This window comes from Puma concolor, chromosome A1, assembly GCF_028749965.1.
Source record: "Puma concolor isolate L17-30 chromosome A1, mPumCon1.1.hap2, whole genome shotgun sequence".
Lineage (NCBI taxonomy): Eukaryota > Metazoa > Chordata > Mammalia > Carnivora > Felidae > Puma > Puma concolor.
This window is the reverse complement of record NC_141667.1, coordinates 33,712,657-33,736,597: the sequence shown is the minus strand read 5'-3', so window position 1 is coordinate 33,736,597 and position 23,941 is coordinate 33,712,657. Positions and strand designations below refer to the sequence as shown.

The 23,941-nt window shown below is 38.7% G+C and overlaps 1 protein-coding gene across 3 annotated transcripts in view; it reads left to right on the top strand.

Annotated features, from left to right (window-relative positions):
- Window positions 1-23,941, top strand: part of C6 (complement C6) — a 65,398-nt gene that overhangs the window by 5,080 nt on the left and 36,377 nt on the right. For all 3 annotated transcript variants that reach the window (XM_086677895.1, XM_025924355.2, XM_086677905.1), the window contains exons 2-7: window positions 527-687; window positions 2,120-2,276; window positions 3,695-3,839; window positions 8,093-8,231; window positions 15,042-15,180; window positions 21,020-21,220. In XM_086677895.1, the coding sequence (XP_086534021.1) occupies window positions 545-687; window positions 2,120-2,276; window positions 3,695-3,839; window positions 8,093-8,231; window positions 15,042-15,180; window positions 21,020-21,220 (924 nt within the window). In that variant the 5' untranslated portion in view covers window positions 527-544. The remainder of the gene's footprint in view (window positions 1-526; window positions 688-2,119; window positions 2,277-3,694; window positions 3,840-8,092; window positions 8,232-15,041; window positions 15,181-21,019; window positions 21,221-23,941) is intronic.

The window sequence follows — 23,941 nt, the reverse complement described above, 5'->3', positions numbered from 1 at the left end:
TTTAACCTGGAGATTTCAAAGATCCATTTCAGCTCTAACTTCTGTGACTCCATAGGTAGAGACAGTTAAACATTGAACTCTCTTTAGCAGGTTTCTAGGATACCAAGAAATTAGAGCTTCCAGAAAAATGCTCCAAACTCCTCCCCCAGTACAGAAGAGTATGAAAACTTGCCACGTAATTGAGGGTACTGCCCACACAAAATTCCATTTTGGAATGAAGTGTAATACAAATGTATATACTGCAACACTTTGTCTTATAGCCTGTCACTAACAGCTCAGAGAAACTTACTAGTACTGGGAGTTGTAACTATGGGAATATCCACTCTAAAAATATAAGTAGGATCTTAAGAAAGAAAGTAGGATTCGTAGTCATGAGCACGGGGATTTATAGGTGTAAACTTGCGTTAAGGGGGGCGGGGAGGTGCAAATAATTTCTAAGATCATAGCTGAGTCTGTAACTGAGAGTGACTTGTAAAGTTTTACCCCCAACAACTGTTTGATATGTATTTTATCATTCCCCTTCAAGGCTTAGAGGTTTCAAGGCATGGCCAGACACTCCATCTTGTATTTCATCCTCCTGAGTGCTCTGATTGACAAGTGCCAACCCTGTTTCTGTGATCATTACCCATGGAGTCAGTGGTCCAGCTGCTCAAAAACCTGCAATTCTGGAACCCAGAGCAGACAGAGGTGGGTGCGAGCTATGAAGATTGACTTTGTGCCATGGGAAACCTCACAGACAGACTTAGCAATATCAAAAGTGCCACACCAAGCAATGAGGAAGAAAAAAGTATATCTCAAAGTAAGAAATCATGGGATTCGATTTGGATGGAATTTGAGGTCTTTTCCACATACGGTTGAAAGGAAGTCTGCATTTGTTCTCTCCATGAAATCAAGGAGCTTCGAAGAAATTTAATTAAGAATGTGTGCAATATTTTCTGTTGACTATTTAACTTGCTAAGAATCTCTACTCAAGCCTTTTTTCAATCAGTGTATAGCTCCACTTGCCTACAGTTAGTGAGTTAATTATAGAGAATTTTCTACTCATTAAACTGAGTCTAACAGGACCTCAATCGAGCAGCGCTATTAGCTATTAGCTTGATTGTCAGCAAGTAGAAGAAGGCAGGAAAACCGTGTTTAATTGAAAACATTTAATAATTCAGTGTTCTCACCGATTCAGACTACTTAGCCCCCACAGTTTCTTTAAAACTGTTCAATGTTTCTGTTCCATGAAGATGCTCACATGACTAGGGAAGAAAGGTATATACTTAATGTGCTTTAATCATTATAGGTTTTTAGAGACCTATTTTACAAAACACTTTTTACATGCGCAGTGTGAGTCTCATTAAAATCACCAACTGACTCCCCCAATAAACCATCCACTAAGTAGGTTAAGCTTTAATAGTCCTTCACTCAAGAGTCCCTCAGTAGCTCTCCACTGGCTACCAAATAAAGCACAACAATACACCCGGCTCTTCTCCACCAGCACCACCCGGGCCCATTCACTAGCTCCCCCTTGGATGCTTCCTGTTCTTCCACCTGTAATCTTGGCATGTGCCTTTCCCCCCGCATACCCTGCCCTTTGATGCCTGGAGGCGTCACATGAATTTTTCAAGATTTATCTCTCTTATTATTTTTCTCTTTGGATCTTTGGCCTCACAGCACTCTGACTCTGTCTCAATCATTATACTTATTACACTGTGTTGTCATAATGTAAGGAATTTGCAGAAACTTTCTTCTTTCTTTTCTTTCCTATCCAGTCCCTTCAGAGACTTCCATGAGGGCCAGCTTCATGGATGTGTTTCGTATGATGTCACACAGGACCACACTTAGAAGGGCTCCATGCTTGGCTTAATGCGCTGCCGTCGCTGTCTCAAAATTCCTAATAATGTTTTAACAAGAGGCCCCTCATTTTCATTTTGCACTGGGCCCCAAAAATTATGTATCCAGTCCTGAATGCTGTTAAGTGGTAAGAACTGCACGGATGCCAACCTGCCTGACTTTCCAAAACAATTTCTTTCCTTTTATTCATCGTGGTCAATGCTCAGTGGTATTTTTTCTTATGGGGATGGAACCACAGTGAATATATTCATTCTAAGCAGATCTTTTCTCACTATTACAGAAAAATAGTAGTTGATCAGTACTATCTGGATAACTTTTGTGACCAGCTTTGCACTAAGCTGGAGACTAGAGAATGTAACTTGCAACGTTGTCCTATCAACTGCCTCCTGGGAGATTATGGACCATGGTCAGCCTGTGACCCTTGTGTCGAAAAACAGGTAGGTGACCCATGGGCATCTTCAGGAAATCTGAATCACAATAAAAGATTTGGATGACCTGACAGGATCAACAATCACAGAAATGCTCAATTTCCTCAGTTTCTGAAAATACACCATTCCAGCTTCCATTGAGGGAAAATTCCATTTAGCAATCTTTCAAAGGAAATTCTGCCCCCAGTATTGATATTGTTCTTATTGAGCTCTGGATTCCACTGCCTGTTCCCTCTGAGAGCTCAGAAAGCAAAAGCAGGTGCTAGAAAATGGGGATTTCAGTCCAAAATTTAAAATCAGACAAATGAGGGACATTAGATACACCCACGTGGCTCCATTGGTTAAGCATCTGACTCTTGATTTCAGTTTAGGTCATGATTCCAGGGTCATGGGATCAAGCCCCAAGTCAGGCTCTATGCTGAGCATGGAGACTGGAGCCTACTTAAGATTCTCTCTCTCTCTCTCTCTCTCTCTGTCTCCCTGTCTTGCATGTGAATTCTCTCTCTCTCTCTTAAAAAAAAAAATGAGAGACATTAATCAAAAGACTGACTCCTGGCCCTGCTTCTAATTTCCCTCTTCCCATGGGAAAGTCCCTCAATTTGTTTATTGTTTCCAGCTGCAGTATTTACTCACTTCAGCTCATTCCTGTAAGGGCATTGGCCCACAGAAACCCCAATCAGAGTGGGTGCTCAGCAGTCACACATTTGGGAAGAAAAAGGAACTCATTTGTGGAGCACCCACTGTCTGAGGGAAACTGTTCTAGGCCCTTATATCACCTTGTTCACACATGAGAGTGTGCTTTCCTACCCATTTTACAGATGAGGAAGTTAGAGCTCATTAGGAAATAGTAATTTTCCCAAGAAAATGCCTCTGATGAGTAGAGACACTATATTTTGAAGCTGAATTTTTCTGACTTCAAAGTCAGTACTTTTTGATCTTGTCATGTGTCTATCCTTCCCTGACTCCCTGTTTTATTACTCACCATTTAGAATCCTTTAAAATGTGGAGAATATGTCAACCTTGTTTTCCATGTCGACTTCCTTATGCAAAACACAAAAACAAAGACAAAAACCCCAAATCCCTTCACATTGATCACTTCACACTACCTTTGAGATATAAAAATGCTATTGTTACTCCCTGGAAGATTTACTGCATGTGAGACACTCAGTAAATATCTGTGCATTTGATTTTGATATAATTTAGTCTCATATGGTTTCAGAGTTAGAAGTCTTAGAAATCTTTGGTCCTGCTTTCCCATTTTACAGTTTGGAAAACTGAGGCCCAGAGAGGTGATGACTTTCCTAGGGGCATGCAATAATGGAACTGGGAAATTCATTACCTAATTTAGGAAACATCACTAGAGGAAGAATATATATAGGCTTTGGCCCTGACTCAGAGTTCCTCACCTTTCTCTCCTTTCTTTTCAGTTTAGGGTTAGATCCATCTTGCGACCCAGTCAGTTTGGAGGACAACCATGTACTGAGCCCCTGGTGACTTTCCAACCATGCATTCCATCTAAGCTCTGCAAAATTGAAGAGGTTGACTGCAAGAATAAATTCCGCTGTGACAGTGGTAATGTACTATAAAAAAGGTTCAGTCTCCACTAAAAATGACTTGACTAAATAGTTATTCCAATTGACTACCAGTAAAAGCCATGATAGAGAAGTCTAACCATATTTTAAGTATGGCAAGACAGGGGAGTTATGGTACCAATTGCCAAGCTATTCATGTATGAAATTATAGCTTTCAAGTTATAATCACTTTGACCATGTACATAATCCATTTACTCTTCAAGTACTGATGCCCAGGTCCCTACACTGTTATAAAGCAGGATGAAGAGAGGAGGAAAAGGAAGAGAAAGTAGATACTTGTAAAACTCAGCTATTAATAAGCACAAATCCATAATCAGAATAAGCAGCTGAAAAGAATTACAGATATAAAAGATCTTCAATACAGTTTATTAAGATAAGAATATTAAGATATATCAGGGGGATGACTACAGATGATGTGACAGATTTTCTTGGGTGGTCCATTGAAAGGCTCCAAAGGTAATTCCAAAAGGAAGATTGAAAATGATTTAAATAGTGGCAACACTCCCATCAAGTCCATTACTCATTCAGATATTTCAGTTTCACTAGATTAGATTTCAAATCTTGACTATATTACTTAATCATATGTATCCTCAATAATTAACAGCTCTTCAACACCACCATTTTGAACACTTTAAATCTGATTTCTGTGAACTTTTTCAGTTAAGGTCAAGACAGTAAATATTTTAGGCTTTTTGGCCATACATTTTTTGTTGCAACTACTCAACTCTGACATTGTAGCATAAAGCTGCCACAGACCATATATAAACAAATGGTCATGGCTGTGTTCCAATCAAATTTTATTTACAAAAACAGGCAGCAGGTGAGTTTTAGCCCATCAGCCATAGTTCACTCACCTCTTATCTAAATAGTCAATTTGACATAAAAATTGGAATTCAGATGAATAAAATCCATATAATTTTTGTGTACTCTGGTACACAATGACAAGTAAAGTATTTATAACTTAAAGAGCAGATTTCAAATTGCATAGAAAATTGACCCAGACCTTAGATCTAACATTTTCCTCCTCTTGATCCTTGCTTACTGCCTTCAGCTTTGCTGGCCTCTTCAAAAGTTGGACAAGAATGCTGCAACAGGATTTTTCTTCTGTGCCATCCCCCACCCCCACACCCGCCAAAACCTGGGATATGAGGATGGCACATGGGTAGGAAGACACACTTCACGGCTACATGCATAAGGTCATGTCACTAGTTGACAAAAGAGGGAATATGGAAAAAATCTTGATGGCAATGACTGAGCAGAATACAGACTTAGGTATTAAATCCAGAATATTAAGATAAAGATTTAGAACTGAGGTGCAACTATTCGAAGCTTGAAGGTAGTTTTGGAACAAATTACCAGAAAGAACTCCTTTCTTCCATGGATGTCAAATCTATGAAATTTACTACAAAAGGGCTTTGTTTAGGTCAAAATATTCACAAGTTTGAGAAGGCTTTAGATACATCCATGAGCCACCTATTCATAATAAGTGATTTCAGGAAAGCTAGTGGGGTAAAGACAGGTGATCAACAGTACACCCACAGCAAATGATAAAAATGGACTATTAACATGCACGTGCCATGTTTGGTAAGCTGCTCCTACCCTGAGCTCTCTTAGTAACCCCTGAGCTGCTGTCCAGATGCTTTCACCAGGAATCCCTAGATCTTCCCATGATCCAGCCACTAAGTGGCTAATCCCTGGCACAGATGTGGTTGGCATCCATTTCGATTGGGTGGTGCCGTGGCCTATTGGTTGTTAAATATTCCACCGAAGATTATATACCACTTTGCTCTTCTAAAACCATACGCTAATGCCACTCTCGAAGAGAATAAAAGATTAGATGGACCATTATTTGACTCAATAGGATGTTTGGCTTTCAATTAACAAAGAACTGTTTATTCTAAAGAGAGTTTCCCCATAAGAGACTCCTAAAAACTGAGAACAAACTGAGGGTTTATGGGGGGAGGGAGGGAGGGGTGGGTGGGTGATGGATACTGAGGAGGGCACCTGTTGGGATGAGCACTGGGTGTTGTATGGAAACCAATTTGACAATAAATTTCATAATAAAAAAAGAAAATAAAAAAGAATAGCTAAATTAAAAAAATAATAAAAAATAAAAAATACTTTTAATAAAAAAACATTTAAATAAAAATAAATTAATTTAAAAAAATAGAGTTTCCCTCTTCCCTTTCTTCTCTCATGATTGCTGTTCAGAGTTCTCCAAGACTAAATATATGATTTCAATGCATACATGGATCTTTAAGAATTACCCATGAGGCTAATAATCCCCATGCACTATGCCAACTCCTCTGTCAAAATCCTAATTTTAAGCATAAACACGAGAGAATTTATAGCTCGTTATGCATATAACATACCACTGCAGTAACACAAATCAGTTCAAGTAAATAGGAAAAATATGTACGGTTTCTAAATGATGCACAGCTCTAGGTGCAAGTTTATATACACATGCATTGGCTAAAGCACGCTGACTTCTGCAAATCCTGCACTATATCAAACTGCCCTTCACCTTTCCCGTTCCTCTCCTGGTATGAGATATATTTATGGCTCACAGTATGAGTCTCTGTGGCCTGGAACCATTCTCAGCTGTGTACTATCAGATCTATATCGCTCGCACCACCCACCCCTAAATATCGCTCAAAAGATGTCCTCTTGCTTTCATCCCTACCCTTGCTAATAGCTCCTCTTCAGTATCCCCAGAAGAACCAAATGGATAGGTTTTCTTAGATTCAAACAGATCTAGTACCCTACTCACAAAGCTAGGCTAATGAGAACTATATCCTGCAGGTATATCCCTACCTCTACCTGATAAAATGGGATTTCCTTCTCCTTTTACTGTAACCAAATCGAAAATTAGCTTTTGCTCAATTTCACTCAATTACAAGTGCGAAGCTCAAAACTTTTAAAAAATGTAATATTTGGGTTTTGTTTCCTTTGGACAAAACATCTATATTTCAAACTAAATTATACATTCTGTTCTGCCCTGAAAAAAGCAAACAAACAAAACACCAGAGATGTGCTATTTTAAAAACAGAGTATCTTTCAGGTTATATCTTGGGATTCACAGAAATTCAATTTTCTCAAAGTATTCAGTCTTGTGTGACTATGGTACTCATAACAATAATTGTTTTTAATCATAGTCCAGATACAATGCAAAATGTTGAATAATCAAAGAAAGAGACTTAATTACTTTCATTTTTCTCTACCTTCTTAGTGAAGATTATTTACCGAAAGAGTTGAAACTAAGTGCTTTCTGGGTAACTCTCTAGTAATAAAAAAATTAAATTCAACAGAATATCCAATTTCCCCAAAGCATTTCAGTTAGTCAAAATAGTCATGCATAGCTGCAGGAAGATGCTCATCACAACTTAAAGTAATTAACCAGATCATCTTGAGTAAAACATTTAATTTAATCTTGTCATCAGTGAGACCTGTACATAATCGTACAGACGCCAGAATCCCCGATTCTATGCCAAAGGCTAAGGGACAGGAGAGGGGCTGTCATTGTACATAAGGCATTTCAATTTCTGTAATATATACATATACATGGAGTCCAAGGATCCTTATGATATTCAGCAAATTTTAAAAAGAAGATAACTATCTGAGGACATGGGGTTTGTACTATTTTGCAAATTCACTCACTTAATCTGCTACCTAACACTGTAGTACCTAGGCATTTAACTTGCTCAAAAACTGAGATATAATAAATTTTATGTTCTTGAACATCAGATTTTAAAAAAATCACGCAGCATGACTCTAATGTGTCTGGCTTCTCTCACTCAACGTAAAAATGTAGAGATACAGTGGTATTATCGTGTGCATATATTAAATTATAGGGTTTTTTAAAAATAAAAACAGTGACCTTGATTTTGTTCTGGATCAAAACAGAAGTCTGAACTTACTGTTGATTTTCTCCTACAGAACATGATCTACAGCAAGTTCACTGTAATGAGAATGGGATCCAGCACTACCTCCCTTATTTAAGACAATTAGCCCAATGGTGACTAAGTAATTCTAGGGTGACCCTGTAACCCTAAAAAAAAAAGGGGAAATAGCAGCTTAGCATCTATTTCCATATTTCCTAAATCTGTATCAAAAATAATGAAAACTTTCCCTCACAACTCTCCCTTGAAACTTAAAGCACTCACTCATTTAAGATCAATGGATATTTTCGCAAATAATCATTTGTTGTTAATGTTGTTTGCTTTTCCTGACTAGGCCGCTGCATTGCCAACGGGTTACAGTGCAATGGAGAAAATGACTGTGGAGACAATTCGGATGAAAGGGATTGTGGAAGAGTAAAAGCACGGTGCCCACACAAGCAACCCATCCCCAGCGTACAGTTGATGGGCACTGGGTATGTAATGTCTTTTTATCATTTAAGGGAGTAAAGTCATCTCTGAATGAATGCTCTGGAAGTAGCAATGAAAACAATGAGAAACGAGAAACATGATTGTCCACCTTCTTCATCAACCTCTCATGACTCCTACCAGCCCTGTCTCCAATGCTTGGCTTCTGGCTCAGGCAGTATGTGGATATGGTCCTCACTCCTAGGGAGCAAAAGAATTTAGCATTTTCACAATTAGTCTGTACCAGGCAATGCCACAGGCTCTTCATCAACATTGTTTCCATTCTCATATATCCTTCAGACAGGTCTGGAGTGAATCAGGCAAACTGGTAGGATGCCAGCCATTCTGGAAAATACTAAGGTAGATTCCTGGGGCTAGGTCTTGAATGGGTGAGTAACCAATCAGAAATGCAGTTTCCTCATCTGTATGTGGGATGACTACAAGCTGAAGTTCTGTCCTAAGAAGTACTAATTAGATAGGACACCTGGGTGGCTTAGTCAAGCGTCCAACTTCGGCTCAGGTCATGATCTCACATGTGAGTTCAAGACCCAAAATGTTAGCTGTGCTAACAGCTCAGAGCCTGGAGCCTGCTTCAGATTCTGTGTCTCATTCTCTCTCTGCCCCTCCCCTACTTGTGCTCTGTCTCTCTCTGTCTCTCAAAAATAAATAAGCCAAAAAAAAAAAAAAAAAGAAGTCCTAATTAGAGTTGATTTAAGTGAGAGTGTGTCAATACCATCTTATCGATGTGCAGAAATGGTTTTCTTCTTTTCCTATCCTTGGAAGAAAACCTTAGCCAAAAACTCCCACTGATAACGGAGAAAGAGGGTATCAGAAAAGTATGCTTGTGACTGTCTTGAAACTCAAAACACTCAGGAAGGAAAACCAGTCCGCAAGCATGAGAGGCAAGCCCGGAGTCAATAATGGGAGACAAAGTCAGAAGGAAAGGAGTGAGGCAAACATAAAAAAAGAAAGGTGATTTATAAAAACAAACAAACAAACAAACAATGGTAAGAAAAGAGGGTAAGAGGTGAACTGAACATGGCTAAGGCACCCAAACTTCCTCTCACATGAACTATGTGATGCACTGATAGGTCAGGACAGTTTAAAGGCGGAATCAAACCTGCATAGTCACCTGTCCTACTTGCTCACCTTACAAACTAGGAAACTGAGACTCAGGAAGGTGAGATAAAATGCCCAAGTCTACCAGCTAGTAAATGCTGACACAAGAATTAAAATCCAGATTTCAAAACCCAGGTTATTCCCACCATTACATTCTGATTTAGGACAATATCCACCTTAGAAATGAGAACATACTGGAAGAAATGTCAGTAGACCGGGCAAACCTCCTTCCAGTCTTTGAATAGTACTCAGCAATTCTAACATTCCTATTTTAGGTCATGAGGACATTGGAGGTTTGGCAAGGAATTCTAAATCCATTGGACCGAGCCAATGTCTCAGAATACTTTGGGAAATATAAGACAATGAAAACAGAACTAAACCTTAGTTGGAAGTATAAGGAAAATCAGTACAGATAATCTCCTGTACTCTCTTTTTCCCATCAATTTTGGGCCAGAAAGCAAATAGTTTGCTATAGGCTTTTATTGCTTTGTATTAGACTCTTTTTTTTTTTTTTAATTTTTTTTTCAACGTTTATTTATTTTTGGGACGGAGAGAGACAGAGCATGAACAGGGGAGGGGCAGAGAGAGAGGGAGACACAGAATCGGAAACAGGCTCCAGGCTCTGAGCCATCAGCCCAGAGCCTGACGCGGGGCTCGAACTCACGGACCGCGAGATCGTGACCTGGCTGAAGTCGGACGCTCAACCGACTGCGCCACCCAGGCGCCCCTGTATTAGACTCTTAAGTCTTCAGTTATGCAGCCAGACTTGTATAATATGAAACCTGGAGGCACCAAAGACAAACAGCAGTAGTTGCAAATACAACCTTATTTGAGTAGAATGAAAACCAGAAGCTAGTGAGCCAAATTCAAGGATAGAAGTAAAATGGGGGGCAACTACTAGCCTGGAAGTAAAGGGATCCAGGTTCTAGAACTAGTTCTGCATTAACTCATTACATTGTAACGAAGTTATTGAATGTTTCTGGGTTGTTGTGTACATTGGATGACTACAAACTGGTTTGAGGTTCTGTCCTTAGAATTCCTAATTAGAGTTAATTTCAGTGAGAGTGTTTCAATAGCATTTTCTTATCAATGTACAAAAATGGTTTCCTTCTTTTCCTTTCCCTGGAAGAAAGCCTCAGCCAAAAACTCCCACTGATAATCACATTTTTTAATGTTCTGATTGATGAGGGGTGACATTACAAATTCACCTCTTGCTCAGTTGGTCTAGACTCTAGAGTTACAGATGGGGAGGACCACATGCTATGTGTACTTTGGCAAAAGGACCATGCGGCCCTCTGCCAACCAGAGCTGTTGTCCCAAGGTTTCTCAGAAATGAGCAAAACCTGCTGCTCGGGGACAGCCAGTCCTCTCCTCGCCTCTCCAGGGACTGAGAATTTTGAGAGCTGTTTACTGGAATCTCTTTCTAATCTGCTGGCCTTAGAATCTCTGCCCCCTCTCTAACACATTCCCACCCCAAAACAGTAGCCTCCTAGGTAGCCATACCTCTTCTTTTTATGTTTGTTTATTTATTTATTTGAGAGAGAGACAGATCGAGTGTGAGTGGGGGAGGGGCAGAGAGAGAGGAGGACACAGAATTCAAGCTCTGAGCTGTCAACACAGAGCCTGATGTGGGGCTCAAACCCATGAACCACAAGATCATGACCTGAACCAAAGTTGAACACTTAACTGACTGAGCCACCCAGGCACCCCAGCCATACTTCTTTTGAAGTAGCATCTCCCCAAGAAAGAATTTAACAAGACATATCAACATTCCTACATTGCCAGCAGCAGTCACCAGGTATTAAACCTGAAGCAAGAATCAGGCAATAACAGCATACTATTTGTTTTTTCTTAGCCTCAGTCTAGGTACAAATGCATACACACACACACACACACACACACACACACACACACAGGTACACACATGCATATTTACATTATGTGTGTATTATAATTTTTAATTAAATTTTAAAAGTTACAAAATATGACACATAACGCCAAACTAGATAAAAACACTTTAAAAACTTAAAATATGAAAGAGTATGGTGTATTTGAAACACCAAAATATTTAAAGCCAAGTTAAATACCGCAGAAGGAGGAGAATGAATGAAAGTGAAAATTGCTACATAGTTGAATTAACTCCTAAAAGATTCCTCAGGATGGCCCTCATAGAACCACCTTCATCAAACTATCTTTGGGCTCTCTGCTGCCTTTATAGATTCCTCATGACCTGGAGCCATTTTTCTCAAGCCCTTTCTTGTTTGTGACAAATTCTTAAGTACATTGTATGAAAGAGTATAAGGTCTGATACCATCTGCCTAAAGATAGTGTCAAATCCCACAGGTTAATGGCTTGGTCCCACAAGACCACCCCCCTCAGATGCTAATCATAAGTTCTAATTGTCACCTATGATTCTGACACCTAGGAGGTTTTCGGGACTCCCTCCTTTTGATTAATTTGCTAGAATGGCTCATGGAACTCAGTAAAACAATTTACTTACTATTGTTAAAAAACAAAATTCAGCTGAGTAAGTGAAGATCTAATTGGCTTCATTCAATGATTCATGAATCAGACAGCATCCCGTCTAGCAGATAGGAGCTCTGAGGAGCTATACAAAATGGAAGACTTTTATGGGCAGAAGGAGATGGAGCAAGGAAGTTTTTGCAAAGAGTGGATCATTTCAGGCAAGGTCACTTGACTATGAGGGAAGGCAGGGGTCAATCAGGCAGATTACTTCACTAGTGCTGACCAGGTAATTCCACATTGCTGGTTTAAGGCCACATTCCTAGGAAGGTAGTTGAGAACTGCAATAAGATTAGGCATTCAGTCTTGGTTTGCTGACATGAAGCTTAGCCCAAGTGACTCCATTTTGTTGTTTCTTTTTTTTAACACTGTTTACAAGTTTAAGATAAAAACGATATGAAAAACAATACAGATGAACCTCCAGTTGGAAGAGATGAGTAAGGCAAGGAGCTTCCATGCCCCCACCAGGGAGGCCACTCTCACAGCACTTCCATGTGTACCAACTGAGAAGCAATCTGAACCCCATACTTGTGAGATTTTTATGTAGGCATGATCCATCATTGACTCCATTTCCGGCCCCTCTCCCCTCTCAAGAGGCGGGAGATAAGGCTGGATATTCCAAGCTTCTAAAATGGCTTGGTCTTTCTGGTGACCAGCCCCTACTCAGGAGCCTACCAAAAGTCACCTCATTACAACAAAGACACTCTTATCACCCAGGAAATTCTAGGGGATTTAGGAGCCCTGTGTCAGAAACTAGGATCAAAGACCAAATATTAGGGGGTGCCTGGGTGGCTCAGTTGGTTAAGCGTCCGACTTTGGCTCAGGTCATGATTTCACGGTCTGTGAGTTCAAGCCCTGCACCGGCTCTGTGCTGACAGCCCAGAGCCCGGGGCCTGCTTCAGATTCTGCATCTCTCTCTCTCTCTCTGTCCTTCCTCTGCTTGCACTCTGTCTCTCTCTCAAAAATAAATAAACATTAAAAAAAAAAAAAAAACCAATATTAGAACAAAAGATGCTCTCAGTGCTCTTATCACTTAGGAAGCCCCAGGAGCTAGGGGCACAGATCATTACATATATTTTTCTATTATCTCATCATATGTAATCCAGCATCATCAAACTTTTTGACACAAAACTTATTTTCACAGAATACATATTAATATCTATATGAATTTATAAATATATTAGCATCTTCTTTTGGTAGTTCTATTTAATTTTTTTTTAATTCAAGTTAATTAACATACAGTGTGGCATTGGTTTCAGGAGTAGAACCCAGTGATGCATCTTTTACATATGACACCCAGTGCTCATCCCAACAGGTGCCCTAATTAATGCCCATCACCCATTCCCCCCACCCCATAAACCCTCAGTTTATTCTCTGTATTTAAGAGTCTCTTCCGGTTTGCCTCCTCTGTTTTTATCTTATTTTTCCTTCCCTTCTATGTTCATCTGTTTTGTTTCTTAAATTCCACATATGAGTGAAATAATATATTTGTCTTTCTCTGACTGACTTATATTGATTAGCATAATACACTCTAGTTCCATCCACATTGTTGCAAATGGCAGGATTTCATTCTTTTTGATCGCCAACTAATACTCCATTGTATATATATATACCACATCTGCTTTATCCATTCATCAGTCGATGGACGTTTCGGCTCTTTCCATAATTTGGCCATTGTTGATAGTACTGCTAGAAATATTAGAGTGCATGTGCCCCTTTGAATCAGCATTTTTGTATCCTTTGGGTAAACACCTAGTAGTGCAATTGCTGGGTTGTAGGGCAGTTCTATTTTTAGTGTTTTGAGGACACTCCATACTGTTTTCCACAGTGCCTACATGCATTTGTATTCTTACTAACAGTGCAAAAGTTCTCCTTTCTCCCCATCCTCACCAACATCTGTTGTTTCCTGAGTTGTTAATTTTAGCCACTCTGACAGGTGTGAAGTGTTATCTCATTGTGGTTTTGATTTGTATTTCTCTGATAATAAGTGATGTTGAGCATCTTTTCATGTGTCTGTTAACCATCTGGATGTCTTCTTTGGCAAAGTGTCTATTCATGTCTTCTACCCGTTTCTTCACCAAATTATTTGCTTTTTTAAATGTTGAGTTTGAAAAGTTCTTTATAGATTTTGGATACTAACACTTTATCTGATATATCATTTGCAAATATCTTCTCCCATTCTGTCGGTTGCCTTTAGTTTTGTTGATTGTTTCCTTCACTGTGCAGAACTTTTTTATCTTGATGAGGTCTGAATAGCTAACTTTTGTTTTTAGGAAATCTAGTGGCATCTTAGAGAAGTTTTTCATCTGCCACAAAACAATTTCTTAAATTTCTATAATTTACTAAATACTTGATTTGTGCTAAGCTAATATCCTTGAGTTCCCTCATTTGTAAAATAGGGAAAATAATTATATCTATATCTACATCACAGGATTATCACAACTATTAAATAAATATAATAGTGACATTAAATATAGATCAAATAGTGCATGACATGTCTACTATATACATACAGATATACATACATACATATAATAAATATATATGTATATTTGCATATACTATATATATTTACATATACTATATATATGTATATATATGTAAGTATAAATATATAGTAAATACATGTGTAAAATATACATATAGTAAATACATACATGGGAATAAATAAATGTAAGCATTTGTTTAATAAATTTTAAATATTACAGGTATTAAAAAACAATATTACAATTTTGTTAAAATATTGCCATTAATGTTTAATTACTAGCTCTCTGTAAGAATTCCTTTACTGTATCATACTGAAGGAAGTGGACTGAGAATGGCATTAATTATGTAATAATTTATTTTATAATCTGCTTCCAAAGTTTGCACCGGTTTTATAAGCCATAAAATAAAATAAACCTAATTTTTTTTTCATGCTAAAAGCCCAGAATAACTAAGTGAGTGGAATAGGGAAGAATCTAACTGAGCCAGAGGGGCTGAGTTTTGGCTTCCAGCAATTTCTGGATGCCTCACCATAAACGAAAAAAAAAAAAAAAAAAGGCGGGGGGGCTTTTCTTCAAGTCATTTGTCATGAGTCAAAAATGTCTAAGAAAGGAATCTCTTTCATATAAGCACAGTAAATTTTAAAGATTGTTCTACATGTATTGAATTCTTGAAAATTACTTTGTTTCCAGGTTTCATTTTCTAGCAGGAGAGCCCAGAGGAGAAGTCCTTGATAACTCTTTCACTGGAGGAATATGTAAAGCTGTCAAAAGCAGTAGAGCAAGTAATCCATACCGTGTTCCAGCCAATTTGGAAAATGTTAACTTTGAGGTATGACAGCCTATCATGGCGGCACCCTAGTGCCGATGGTGATGATAAGCAAAATTTCCAATGAAAAATTACTGATGAATGAAGGGACAGAATACAAAGGTAATGAACATTTTATATCACCTATTACAGTTGATGTTTAATCCTTCCACAACTCAATGAGGTTAGTGTTATTATCATCAATTTACAGGTGAGAAAACTAATGTAACTAATTTGCCCATAGGCAAACAGCTGGTAAGTAGTGGATTAGAGATTCAAGTCCAGGCTTCCCAAACTGCAGAGTCCATGCTTTCTCCAGTAAACATTTAGATGTACCATATCCCACACAGATAAATGGTTTGCTTTATTCAGAATTTCCTCCCACCAAAGCTACTTCTCTCAGGTAACCACAACACTCAAACATGTAAGAGTGCCTGTCTTCTTAAAATATCAAGATGAAGCTAAGTGTAACAGGGGTAGTTCGTATCTTTCTTCCTATTTTACTAGTTGATTTGCTTTTCTGTTTTCCTAAGTGTAATGAGTGATATGCTACATACTCGCAGAATCTAGCCCAGTGCCTTATACATAGGCTGTCCACATTTGTTGAACTAAACAGTCTATTTCTTAAAAAAAAAAAAAAAAAGTGTAGGGGTGCCTGGGTGGCTCAGTTGGTTAAGTGTCCGACTCTTGGTTTTGGCTCAGATAATGATCTCATGGCTTCATGAGTTCCAGCCCCACATTGGACTCTGCGCTGGCAGTGTGGAGCCTGCTTGGGATTCTCTCTCTCTCTCTCTCTCTCTCTCTCTCTCTCTCTCCCTCTCTCTCTCTCTGCCCCTCCCCTACTTGTGCTCTGTCTCTCTCAAAATAAATAAATAAATAAATAAATAAACTTTTAAAAAAGGAGAAAAATTTTTTCAATTCATTTATTTTGAGAGAGAGAGAGAGAGCATGCACATGCGTGTGAGAGCAGAAGTGGGGGAGAGAGAGAGGGAGATTGGGAGTCTCAAGCAGGCTCCACACTGTCAGTACAGAACCCGATCAGGGGCTTGATCTCACAAACCATGAGATTATGACCTGAGCCGAAATCAACAGCCAGATGCTTAACCAACTGAACCATCCAGATACCCCATCAATAACCTATTTCTTTTAATTTATAATAAGAACAGAGGAAAGATGTGATTTTAATGGTAACATCCATGCATACAAATTTGACACGTTTGAGAGAATTTCAGGGAGTCTAATGATTTCTGAGACTACTTTATGGATAGTGTGATTTCAGCAAAAGTCATTCAATTCTTCCTTTAGAAAACCTTTTACATATAACAAATACCAGTAGTTTTCCAATTTGATCAGCTTAATTTAAAGCCATCTAATATATATTTAGTGGGCATAGGAAATGTCCTTGGGGACTAACTGCCAAATTCAAATACCTTTTGGGAGACTGACCCCAAAAAGTCCAATCTCTGCCTGCAGATAGAAGTGACATGGGTAACAAGTGACATGTGACCAGGTAAAGAAATTCCCCATTATCTCCCCACAGATCCAGAAGATGCTAATTCCGGGGGTCCACCACCACCAAGGGAGGTGGAAAAGGTCTTGCTGGTATGATAAATAGGAAGTCAGAATAGATACCGTTCCAAAGAAATAGTAATTCGGTCAATAATAACATTACTCTTAAGATGTATTGTATTGAGGGATGCTTGGGTGGCTCAGTCGGTTAAGCATCCGACTCTTGGATTTGGCTCAGGTCATGATCTCACAGTTTTGTGAATTCAAGCCCTGCATCAGTCTCTGTACCTCTGTCCCTCTCCTCTCTGCACCTACCCTACTTGCGCTGTCTCTATCTCTCCTCAAAATAAATAAATAAATTAAAAAAAAATGTATTGTATTGAATAGGCTTTAGAGACAGAGCTAAAACCCCAACGTTTACATATAATACTGTTACACTGAACCTAAACAATCAATCCATATGGTTACTTTTAAAATACAGTGATCCCTCCCACCCAATACTTAGGTATTCTCAGCAAGCATCTATTTCATGCACTTTTACAAGTAACATGTTAAACTCAGCTCATGAGATGAGGGCAAATTTGTTATCTAAACTTTTCATACTTGATAGTTTTGAAGGTGTTTGCTTGTACTGTCTTACTCAATTCCCGTAACAACCTTCCCAGAAAAGTAAAAGATTGTTTATATCCATCTTACTAATAGGAGATCAAAGTTAGATAACTTTCTCAGAGTTATGCAACAAGTAAATGGCATGGCTCTTAGTGCAGTGCTGCTGAAGCTAGATGAGCCCTTGATCATAACAGCAAGAAAGACATTAACAACTGTGCAATGCATGCCAGGTTTGAGTACCTTTCAAAACTACCATTTAAAAAGTATCACCTGTGAGGTTCATGAATGATGTACCAGAGCCAGCTCTTCCAGCTTAAAAGAGCCAATCCTTAAATTGTTGGGAACTTCGGAAGCCAATTGGTAAACATAGCCATGACTGAATATTAGATATATAATCTTACAATTAAATAAAAATATTAAAAGCATAGGTGATAATTACCCAAAATTTATCAATTCTCCATTATTTTGTTACATTTTACCATCGATGCTCTTGAGGTTACTTACATCTATTGAATCTATGTTACAAAAATGCTATATAATAATTTGCTGCTGTGCATCTCTTTCCGAGTTTGAGTTAAGGGGCATCACACAGGCAGCTGGGATCAGCTATGATAGGAAAACAAAAGGCAAGTGCTGTAGTAAATCACAGGTTTTCCCCTTGCCAGAGAGCTGGTTTTTGAACATTCACCAGCAGACCACTGGATCCACCCACATAACTTGGTAACCCAAGTCTGGATGGCTAGTTACATCGGGTAATACAGCCTGAAAATCCTCATCCAGAATAAAATAGACTCATTTCATTGTCAATGTAGATCTAAAACTTGTCGAACTTCAAGAAGCTACCTGAGTTGATCTCTAACTATATGTTGTTGAGTCTTAGGTACTATTGAACTGCTGACGAAGGTCATGGTGATATTTCTTCAAACAAAAGTTTGGGAATAACCAGAGTCAAGGTCACAAGAGAGTGGTGGACTTTTCACTGGTCCCTGTATTACTTCATTCATGCTGTCAGCAGATAGCTGTGCAAATGTAAGCTGTATCTTATTGAGAACAATAGAGGAGGAGAAATTCAGCAGGCATCTGACTTCCCTTCTCCCATAGTATTGGAGTTCATGAAGACAGGTGAAACAACAGGTTGGCTGGTACACAAAGAGGCTCGTGAAGGGAAGGGAAGGGAAAGCTTTGGCTAGGAAGTCAGAATAGAAGTCCATAGGAAGAATTCTTCCCCTCAGGGATCCCCCAGCTGCCAAGTGCAGAGTTCTGTCACCATAACATCCCTGAATCAGTCCGCACAGTTGCACCACTTACTTAGGAATACTCCTCTCTTTTTCTAGGCGGCGCTGTGTGCTAAGCATTTGCTGTCAACAGCAAACTGCAGAGTACGGTTACCGCTAGACTTTGATTCTTAACAATACACTGGCCTACCTAGACAGGCCCCTTGCTGCATCCCAAAGCCTAAAAATTTTCATAGCTCTGCAGTCCCTCAAATCCTCCCCAAATCCCATGTGAAATTCACAACTTCAGGTTCTGTCTCTGACCCTCATAGCACAGGAAGTCAGTTGCCACTGGTCTCCATTCCTCCAGTCCCTCTTATCTCCTTCTGCTCCTCCTTACAAACCCATCTCCTTTCTTCAAACACAAAAGTAAGTGTCAACACACATAAATTCCTAGGTCATCAGCCCACTGGATCCACAGTGAGGATGGATGGGCTCAGCGATGTATGTAATTATATGTAAATGAGGGGGTACCTGGGTGGCTCAGTCGGTTAAGCATTCGACTTCAGCTCAGGTCACGACCTCAGGGTTCGTGAGTTTGAGCCCCGCATCAGGCTTTCTGCTATCAGCACAGAGCTTTCGATCCTCTGTCTCCCTCTCTCTCTGCCCCTCCTTCACTTGTTCTCTCTCTCTCTCTTTCTCTCAAAAATAAATAAATAAACTTTAAAAAATATCTTTAAAAAATAATAATGTGTAAATGAAGATTAAAACCTTGTTCCCAGAGTTTGGTTAACATCTCTTCCTGGGAAAATCTATCCTTTCAAAAGTTGCCTTGGCTTTGCAAGTTCCCTTTCATGGAAGAGCATCCCCATCCTCTCTCCCTCTCTCCCCCTGTCACCCCCACATCTACTTGGTCAACAATTTCTGTGAACTTACTTCCTAAATATCTTTCAAATGCCCTACTTTCTCTCCACCCAACCGCCACCCCATGGACCTGGCCATTATCCTGTCTCATTTGACTTCCTCTAACAGTTTTTTACAACTGCTCTCCGTGCCTCCACCTTAGTTAACTATAGTTAACCTGATCTCTGCAAAAACACAGATGTCACAGTAACACTCCCAATTTTTCATTCATTCCATTAATAGTTTTAAAGAACCTATTATATGCAAAATCTTGCCTTTACAAGTCAATTCAAATACTTTCTCAGGGCATTCAAGGCCCAGCCCCAGGTTTCCAGTTCAGTCTAATTTTTCAGCCCTGCTCACCCATGGGTAGATTTTCTCTGAGCTGCTGCCCAGGATATCTGAGCCCCCTTCCTTACATGCAAATATCTTTTCCTTTAAGCAGATACATCTTTTTGTGTATAAGAGCTAATTCATTTGACAATAAATTTCATATTTAAAAAAAAAAGAGCTAATTCATAAAACAAAATATTTGTAGTCTGAGTTTTTTTAGAGAAATGGTAAAGAAATGTCAGCAGCTATATTTAAATAGAATTGTATCGCTTCATTGCTAACTGAAGAGCTTCATTTTAGGGCCCTTTAAAGGCTAACTTGCATGCCCTGTAGTATCGAAAGTCACATTGAACTTTTGTGTGAATCTTACTATTGAGCAAGATTCTTTTGCAACTGGGTTATTTTGTCTTTCCTCCCTAATTGTACAAGCTCTTTGATTGTGACATGTGGTTTGCCTCACAGTGCATTTTAATTTTGAATATTTTAAAACAAGAAATTTTTCCATTGCAAACCAGACAGTCATCTTTAACATAAAGTACTCTTCAATCAATTTATTTTGCAACTTTTTTTTTTAATTCATCCATCGTCCCTTTTTGCCAGCATAATCATAACAGGGATTTAACTTGTACTGGGAAAATACCCTGCTCCACTCCTACTTCAAGTCAAGTCCCACTGGCTTTTTTTTTTTTTTCCTCCTCTTTCCAGACCCAGTCAGTGAAGGATTATAACCCTCCACCATGCAGAACCAATCAAGTATTTGTCCTCTGTCCCATAGACATAGCCAGTAGAGTGCTGATGCCCAACATCTAAATAAGTCTAAGTGGGTGGGGATGCAACCAGAGCAAGGAAGGACAGGATCTGTGCTCCCATCTGCTAGGCCTCAATTTTCTGGAAGATACCTTCAGTTAGATTGCAAAGAGGCTCAAAGTCACAGGCAGACCAGAAATAGCCCTCTTTTTTTTTTTATCATGCTGTTAAATATCATTTTAGGAGTTGTTTCCTTGACGAAGACTTTCCTGGTGTGGCCCCTCTGGGTTCAATGATTATTTAGGACAACTTCTTTTGGAGCACATCACTTCCCACACTGGATTAAGTGTCTGTGCTTGTTTGTCTCTCTAACTAAACTATTGACTCACGGAGGGCAGGAACTAATTTTTCTTTTATTTCTAGCAAAATGGGTTCTCAACAAATATTTATTGAATGCATAAAGGAATGAAGCATCATTGCCTGAGATCTTAACAAGTAGTTCTAATATTTCCTAAGTTTCATCCCATTTCATATGGATTTTTCTCCAGGTGCAAACTGAAGAAGATGATTTAGAAACCGATTTCTACAAGGACTTAGTTCCTCTTACAAAAAATGAAAATAAACAAGCTGCATTCCGGGGCGAAGAGAAAAAAAGCTTTCATGTACCAATTTTTTATTCCTCAAAGAAAACTCAAAGCACCACCCATAATTCTGCCTTCAAACAAGCCATTCAAGCCTCCCACAAAAAGGTAATAAAAATGGTTCCCGATCTTTTTATTGTTTTCTGAAAGTTAACACTAAGTCCAGCAATCATGCAATGAGAAGGGGAGAGTTTTTGATATCAAATTGGCAAGATTTCGAACACAAATTTAAATAGATTTAGTTTGTTGATAAATCCCATTTCAAAAGTTATAGAAGGGATATGTATAATGTTGCACACATTTGGCTGTGTTTATGGCTGTGTTCTGTTTAAGTTTTCTTTGTCTTAGTGTTTTAGGTGTATTTTTTATAAGCTACATGTAACAGAACTTTACTTTTTTAACATAATCTGACAATTAGAACTTTGCTAGGGAAATTCTGCCTTCTTTGATTTAACAAACTCACTGAAACACTTGACCATGTTTCTTCCATCTTTAGTTTTTCATACTCATTTTACTTGGTTGCTGTTTCCTATTTCTCCACTATGGCTGTCTTTGTCACATTTCTGGTTACCCCTTTTGGTCATTTTGGAAGTTCTACTAGAACATTTGCAAGTTCTCTCTTTTTTAGAGAGAGTGCAAATGAGGGAGGGACATAGAGAGGGGAACAGAGGATCCAAGGTGTGAGATCATGACCTGAACTGAAGTTGGATGCTTAACCAACTGAGCCACCCAGGTGCCCCCTAAACTTTTTAAATTCTGCTTGTGATGACCTTTCTCTAGTTAACAAGCATAATTAAGCCTATGTTTTTTCTTTTATCACGTGAAGTAATATCTACAGCCCCCAAAAGATATTTTACTTCCCCACACCCCATTCCCACTATCTCCTTGAGAATGGGTCTACATTCTGCTCCCCTACCAATATCATTACAGGCCTCCAAAACCTCAATTTTACTGAGGTAGTTCAAAACCTTTGTGTTCCAAGCTATTCGCTAGGATTGTTTTGTGTTCAGTTTTATATTACATATGTTCATTTGTATTTTATCCTGACTCTTGTGTAGTCTATTTTAAAGATTCCTCACATAACACTTATAAATTCCAAGTTCATAGTCTGTATTTTATATCTGTGTAATATTTTATATACGTACGTGTGTGTGTGTGTGTGTGTGTGTGTCTATACATTTACTCCCTAAGTCCTTATATATCTAAAAAGCCTACATTTTCCTTGAGCAATAAAGATAAGGAATATCTTGGCCAAATATAGGAATCTTGAATCATAGTCTTCTTTTCTTGGTAGTTAGTGGATATTATTCCACTATCTTCTACTTTTCGTTGTTGCATAGGAAAAATCACATGGATAACTGGTTGTCTTTCTTTTATTTTCTCTGTCTGGAAATTTATAATTTTTATTGTTGTTGTTTATAATTTAGGTTGTATCTGAGTATTAGACTTCTTCCATTAATCTTGCCAGGAACTAACAAAGTTCTTTTTTTTTTTTTTTTTAATTTTTTTTTTCAACGTTTTTATTTATTTTTGGGACAGAGAGAGACAGAGCATGAACGGGGGAGGGGCAGAGCGAGAGGGAGACACAGAATCGGAAACAGGCTCCAGGCTCCGAGCCATCAGCCCAGAGCCTGACACGGGGCTCGAACTCACGGACCGCGAGATCGTGACCTGGCTGAAGCCGGACGCTTAACCGACTGCGCCACCCAGGCGCCCCTAACAAAGTTCTTTCAATATGTAAAGATATATCTTCATCCAGTAATCTTTCTTCCTCCCTTGCTTTTTCTTTTATTATTTGTATATTAAAACTCCTGGACATGTTTTCCAGCTCTTAAGCGATTTAGGAGATAGATTTCTATTAGACATTTTTAAACATTTACAAAGTTCTTTTAAAATAGAATCTGTTCCTGGGGTGCCTGGGGTGGCCAAGTTGGTTAAATGTCTGACTCTTGATTTCAGCTTAGGTTGTGATCTCACGGTTCTTGAGTTCAAGCCCTGTGTCTGACTCTGCACTGACAATGCTGAGCCTGTTTGGGATTCTCTCTGCCCCTCCCCAACATGCTTGCTCTCTCTCTCTCTCTCTCAAAATAAATAAATGAACTTAAAAAAAAAAATAGTCTCTGTTCCTCCCAAAACCACCACTCTCAGTGGTATTTGCTCCTTCCAAAGAGATGAATGGGAAGACTGAGCCCTGAATCATAGACTGTGAAGGGACGGTGAAAAGAGGAACCACAACCAGAACAAAGGGGAACAGAAGCTGGAGGCCATCATTTTATGGCTCCTCCTGCCCTTACCATAGTGCCTCTCACACATTTATTTATTCATATATATATTTATAGCCCCATTTATAGATAATTTTCCTAGGCTAATTTCATTTATCTTGAAAAGAACCCTAAGGGGGAATCAGAGTAGATATTTTCAAGAACACTTTACAGATGAGTACATGAAGTCCATGTATTTATTCTGAAGTCAAGAAATATTTATCAAATATCTACCATGTGCCAAGTACTACACTAAAACTCAAGAAGCTGAGTGGCTCCTGTGATGTCACAGTGAGTAAATGCCAGAGTCGGGCATTGAAATCAGCTTTCTGATTTTTGCCCACTGTTTATATCCACTACATTATACCTCAAGCTATCTGCTTGTTCATTCATTCTGTTATTCATAATTTCAACAAACTATGAAAAGAGTAGAGTTCTGGTGATATGAACACATAAAAGAAAAAAGAGGGAATAAAATGATTCCTTTTATAACATATCATTAGTTCACTTTAGAATGGGCTATAGGTAGCATAGTGTCTCTCAAACTTACCAAATTATATTCTTTTTT